This window comes from Polypterus senegalus, chromosome 1, assembly GCF_016835505.1.
Source record: "Polypterus senegalus isolate Bchr_013 chromosome 1, ASM1683550v1, whole genome shotgun sequence".
In the NCBI taxonomy this organism is placed as follows: domain Eukaryota; kingdom Metazoa; phylum Chordata; class Cladistia; order Polypteriformes; family Polypteridae; genus Polypterus; species Polypterus senegalus.
The window spans coordinates 313,209,974-313,216,700 of record NC_053154.1 but is presented as its reverse complement, the minus strand read 5'-3'; the positions used below and the strand labels follow the sequence as shown (position 1 = coordinate 313,216,700).

The 6,727-nt window shown below is 39.5% G+C and overlaps 1 protein-coding gene across 1 annotated transcript in view; it reads left to right on the top strand.

Annotated features, from left to right (window-relative positions):
• The first annotated feature begins 1,174 nt into the window (after positions 1–1,174).
• Positions 1,175–6,727, top strand: part of LOC120516442 — a 38,036-nt gene continuing 32,483 nt past the window's right edge. The window contains 3 exon segments of the mRNA XM_039738139.1: positions 1,175–1,280; positions 1,421–1,510; positions 1,513–4,686. Coding sequence (XP_039594073.1) covers positions 1,211–1,280; positions 1,421–1,510; positions 1,513–4,686 — 3,334 coding nt within the window. The 5' untranslated portion in view covers positions 1,175–1,210.

The following is a 6,727-nucleotide window of genomic DNA, read 5'->3' as shown; positions in this document are numbered from 1 at the left end:
CTTTCAGCAGGACAACGACCCTAAGCACACAGCCAAGATATCAAAGGAGTGACTTCAGGACAACTCTGTGAATGTCCTTGAGTGGCCCAGACTTGAATCTGATTGAACATCTCTGGAGAGATCTTAAAATGGCTGTGCACCGACGCTTCCCATCCAACCTGATGGATCTTGAGAGGTGCTGCAAAGAGGAATGGGCGAGACTGGCCAAGGATAGGTGTGCCAAGCTTGTGGCATCATATTCAAAAAGACTTGAGGCTGGAATTGCTGCCAAAGGTGCATCGACAAAGTATTGAGCAAAGGCTGTGAATACTTATGTACATGGGATTTCTCAGGTTTTTATTTTTAATAAATTTGCAAAACCTCAAGTAAACGTTTTTCACGTTGTCATTATGGGGTGTTGTGTGTAGAATTCTGAGGAAAAAATGAATTTAATCCATTTTGGAATAAGGCTGTAACATAACAAAATGTGGAGAAAGTGATGCACTGTGAATACTTTCCGGATGCACTGTAGATAACACGATGCAATAATTGACTAATTTTATGAAGTAGGCCTAATGTGCTTACCCTGTTTGAAAGACCACCACCCACCACTGGTTTGAATACTTTTTAAAGGCACTGTATGTATTGAGGGATCTTATGGTCAGATTGACAGAAGCCTTAATCATCAATATTTCAGATTTAAATAATGTTTGCAATTCCTGCTCAAAATAGCAAACATTTCACATATTTATATTTTTGACATTACTAATATTCCATCCATCCATTTATTGAATCTGCTTAGTATAATACAGTGTATTAGGGTTAGCAAAGTCAGGATCTATTGTGGTGACAGTAGGCCAAAGCCAGGATGATGACGAAAAGATTGCCCCTACAAGGAAGACCATTCAAACTCTACACTGATGGTGACCAAGCCAACTCTAAACCCACAGAACTGTTGTTACCAGGCAGTGGCCCTGGCCACCATAATGCCACTTCACTAGTGCTTTCAATTGGACTAAAATGAGTGAATTTTTCTGAACTCTGTGCTGGACTGGCTCCTGCTTTTAACTGATCCTGCCAAGATGCACTCTTCTTCTTTACTGTAGCCCTGCATTACATTAGAAAAAATGGAGCAAATGCCTGTGATTGTAATAAATTACTGAGTTTAAATTATTTATGTGTTTAATTTCAAAGGCAGGAAGGGCCATCTCATGGTGGCTCACCTTTGGAAATGTCTGCCCTGGGCCGGCCCTTCCAGGTGGGGATGCTCTATGACTGCCGCACTGACTTCCTCATTCCAGGTGAGTGTACATTCAAGTTCTTATGTTTGGCTTCTCAAAAGAAAACCTGCAGTGGTATTTTGGGATACAAGTTTAATACAAATGACAATATTAATTTTTATTTTTTTGTTTGTTTGTTTCAATTTTGTTAATTTCACCAGGAATCACTCTGTGGGATTTGGAAAACCTCAAGAAAGATCTCAACATTAAATCACAGAAGAAAACACAATTCAAGATCATCACATCAGACTCCTTGAGAAAACCTCTGGCTTAAATATGACAACTTCACTTAAAGCGAGCTTCATTAGTGGCTTGATTGAGGTTGGTGGGTCTGCTAAGTACCTCAATGACACCAAATCATCCAAACGACAGTCCAGGGTCACCCTGCACTACAGCACGACCACCAGAATGGAGCAGCTCAGCTGGAACCACTTAGGGAATCAGAACATCGTCTATCCAGAAGTGTTTGAGCAGAAATCGGCCACCCATGTTGTCATCGCTGTATTGTATGGTGCGCAGGCTTTTTTTATATTTGATCAAAACAACTCTAACGATGAAGAGAGCAAAGAAATCGAAGGAAAATTAGAAAAGTTAATTAAAAAATATATTTCAATAGAAAGAAAAGGAGATTTAAAAATGACAGGCAAAGATAAGAAAATGGCTGACCATCTTAAATGCACATTCTATGGTGATTTAGTCTTTAATAACAATCCTACCAGCTTTCAGGACGCCATGGAGATATACACCATGTTGCCAACTCAACTTGGCAAAGAGGATGAGCTTGCTGTGCCTGTCCAAGTCTGGTTGTACCCGCTGAAACATTTTGATTCACAGGCAGCTCAGCTTGTACGAGACATCAGTGTGGCACTTGTGTCCAAATCTCAGGAGGTCCTGGAGGAATTAGATGAGCACATCATGAGGTGTAATGACATCACAATGGACAACTTTGTCAATAACTTTTGTGAAATTGGGAAAAATGCAGAACAATTCAAATCAATGCTTAATCAATATAAATGTATTTTCCAAAAAGACCTTGCGAGGGTCTTGCCGGCTATCAGAGGAGGCGGTACAAATGAGAAAGAGCTGGTCAACATTCTGAAGAAAAAGGAAGAGTCGCCATTTAACAAGTGTGCTATAATATCATGGATAGATAAAAGAGAAAAGGAAATCACCATGCTTAGAAGTTTCTTTAATCGAATTAAAGAGATCAAAGTTGATATTGTCATAAATAACTTGAATACATTAATTTATGACACTAAAATAGAGAATGTTGTCTGCTTGACTTTCACTTCACTCCATGTGTGTCAGTCATACATGTCAGAAATGGAACGCTATCTTCAGGCTTCTTCTTGGCAGTCCTCATATCATCTGTCAGAGCCAAAAGAAGACTTAATCATCCAGAATTTCAGACAGCATTCCCAGCGTTTCATTGAGTTTGCTGAAATTAACCAGAACAGCAAGACAACAAGATTTCTGGTCCATTGCAAGCATGATGTCGAATATCTTGGGGCAACAATCTATCTTTATAAATGTGGGCATCTCATCAACCGTAACTTTCAGCTTCCATCCAGACCTGAACCTCTTGTGGTTGATTCCCAAACAGAAGACAGTGTAACTCTAAAGTTGAGACCCCAAAGGTTTAACTCTGAAAACTTCATAGCGGAGTACAAGTTATCTGAAGATAAAGAGTGGACGACTGTGAACATACCAGATGAAAATGAACAGGTTACAATTAAAACGTTACGTCCAGCTTCAACTTATCAATTCAGACACAGAGCCGTTTGTCATGCTGGTGTGAGTCAGGCCAGCGATACGATTGAAGAGAGGACACTGCCCGTTAAAACAAATATGCGTATAATTGCAATAAAACAGAAAAGTAAGCAAATTAAAGATGGAAATCCTAAAATTTTCCTTTTGCCTTTGACATCAGAGTTAATTATAAATGTGAAGAAGATGGAGATATGCACCTTTAGAAACAGAACATCTAACAAACCTAGAAAAACAATTATGGTTCTTGGAGCAACAGGTTCTGGCAAATCCACCCTGATCAACGGAATGGTCAACTACATCTTAGGTGTCCAGTGGGAGGATGACTTCAGGTTCAAGGTAATCCACGAAGAAACATATAGAAGTCAAGCTGAAAGCCAAACGTCTGCTGTCACTGTCTATGAAATGAACTACCAGGATTGTTTCAAGGTCCCATACTCCTTCACTATAGTCGACACACCAGGTTTTGGAGACACCAGAGGAATTCAGCAGGACAAACAAATCACTGAGCAGATACAAGAATGTTTTTCATCCACAAAGGGTGTCCAGCACATTACCACAGTGTGCTTTGTGGTTCAGGCCTCCCAAGCTCGACTGACACACACACAGAAGTACATCTTTGACTCCATTTTGTCAATTTTTGGTAAAGACATTGCCAATAACATCCTGATCCTGATCACATTTGCAGATGGACAGCGTCCACCAGTTCTTGATGCCATCACGGAGTCTAACTTACTGTTCCTCAAAGATGAGAAAGGGAACCCTTTATTTTTCAAATTTAATAATTCTGCCCTCTTTGCTAATAATGACAAGACTAATAGCAATGATGATCTGATGTTTGACAAAATGTTTTGGGACATGGGTGCAAAGAGCATGGAGAAGTTTTTTGATTCTTTATTGAAGAATGATGACAGAAGTTTAGTACTGACTAAAGAGGTGCTTGAAGAGCGCAGGCACTTGGAGGTGGCAGTGGAAGGATTGCAACCTCAAATCAAAGCTGGATTGACAAAACTTGAAGAAATGAGACGCACCCGTGACATTTTAAAAAAGCACACTACTGACATAGAGAGTAACAAGAACTTTGAGTATGAAGTGGAGGAAACTGAGACGATAAAAGAGAGCATTGCAGGCACTGGCAAGTTCATCACTAACTGTCAGAAGTGCAACGTCACCTGTCATTATCCGTGTAAGTTACCAAATGATGTGGATAAGATCAGATGTGCTGCTATGAAGGAGGGGGTCTGCACTATTTGTCCTTTTCAGTGTGTGTGGACTATTCACTCCAACCAACAGCATATATTCAAATACAAAACTAAAAGGGTCAAAAAGACATACGATGAGCTTAAGCAGAAATATGAAAAAGCAAAAGGGGAAAAGATGACAACTAAACAAGTGTTTAAGCGGCTTAAGCATGAACTGGATGATGTGAGAAACTTGATTTACAAACTCCTTAAAGAGTCTCATGAAAGTATAAAACGACTTGATGAAATCGCCCTCAGACAAAACCCGCTCTCCACTCTAGAGTACATTGACCTCCTCATTCAGACTGAAAAACAAGAAGCAAAGACAGGATGGATGGAGCGAGTGAAGTCACTGCAGGACGTGAGGGAACAAGCAATGATAATAGAAGCAATCAGCAATAAGGGAAAACTCCCACAAAGTGAGCAGAAGGAGCATGATAATCAAAACGAAAGGATGAAAGACTCTGGAAACAGTTCTGATTGTTTTAGTACAGCACCACAGGGAGAAAAATACAGAGCAAGTGTTGAAACAAAAAGTCAAAAGAGAAAATCAGAGCCAATGTGCAAAGAGAAAATCAAAGTCAAAAAGCCAAACTTGTGAAAGAAAAAAAATAACAAAATATATAAAAAACAGAAATCAGAATTGTTAAAATTCAATTGTCTACACATGGTCCAATTTGGATACTGAAAGACTGTTTGTTGGATCTTTATACCAGTGCATCTTATGATGTCCATCCATCTATTATCCAACCTGCTATATCCTAACTAAAGGGTCACGGGGTCTGCTGGAGCCAATCCCAGCCAACAGAGGGTGCAAGGCAGGAGGCCAGGGCAGGCAGCCCACCACAGCACACACACACTGCATAATTTATTGCCCACTGCACATCTTATGATGTCTTTTAGTAATTAAAAATGTTAAAATGTGTTTTATTTATCTTTCTTTTTATTCTAAGTCATTCGTTAAAAGGATTTTTGGAAGATACATGCTGAATTGTAACCTTGACTGTTTTTATTTTATTTGACATTCTGGTCTCACTTAAAGTAACTTGTCTAAGTACAGAAAGAGGAAATGTTATTAGAGACAGCAGACCACAAGTTAAAATTAGGAAAAATGAAAGTTTCCACTGCAGAAATGCAGTCTAGCAAGATAAAAGTGTAGGACAAAGTGGGCACTGCCCATTCACCTAGGCATTTAATGGCACACAAGGCCTGTTAAGACAGCATATTTAATTTAGAAATTCAGCTGTACTGCCCTACCTGCATTTATGTGTAAATGGCTGAAGTGGTTCTCATACCAAAGTTTTGGTCAACTTTGTTCTATATCTGGCAATAAAGGTGTACATCAGAGTTGAGTGGGCACCTCTGCAAAGACTCTTTCAGACATAAAGGCACCCAAAATGACTTTCATTTTAGGCTCATAAGTGATGGACGAAACCAGACACCTATAAATTGGTACTGGATCTGTAACTGGAAGGGACCTTGATCCAATCACCAGAGGTTTCACCTTTCTTGAAAGCTAGCTACATTCATCTGTTCTGTCTCTTTTGGGGGGAGCTAAAGACTCAAAATACACTCTTTATTTGAGACCTGAAAGCTGATGATCCACTCTTTTTGGAGTGAGATGCCAGCAATTCTCTGTGGAACAAAAAGCTTGTACACTTTCTTTGACTTGGTACCAACTATCTATAGATCCTTAGAGATGGATGACCTGAATAAGATCTAAGAAGACTGAGAAGCAGCCATAACTTCAAGAAGGGAACTTCAGTGTCTACATTTTTCCGCCAAAATGGACCTAACAACAAGATAAGAAAGACAACATCACACTACACCATGGACAAAGGGCCATGTAGAAAAGTGCACTCCAAAGCAATAAGAGTCCTCCACTTAAACCCGGAGCATCAACTTCACATAGCTTAAATATTTGGTATTGTAAAACTGTATCAGTGCCAAGATAAATAAGAACTCTAAATAGCCAGTAAACAGCCAGCCTCTCCTGTGTTAGATGTTTGACTGTTTGTAGCCTGACTTCTATGTCAAAATATATACAGTTATCATATTTCTATAATCCTTGTCTTTATCGATAAATTGTTTTATTCTGGTTCCTAATAAAAGTGGGCTATCAGTTACTTTGATAAAAGTCTAATGGCAGGAGACCCCTTCCTACAGAGAAAGTTAAGGAACATAAAGTGGGAGCTATACAAATTAATTACTAGCATTGCTAAATGTAAAGCAGATCTTTAAATAACCAAGTTAAAATTCTCTTCTTTTTCCAACAGTCCTGATCTCAGGTCATAGCCATACTGAAAGGTGGTCTGTCACCCAAGTCTGAGTGCCCATGCTCTCGAGCAGGTTTTCCTCAAAGTCCCCTCTCTCTGTTTGTCCACATTATCCGCTCAAGCATGTGCCTCACTACTAGAATGTGCCAGCCTCTGACATAAAAGCAATGGTTGATATGATAAA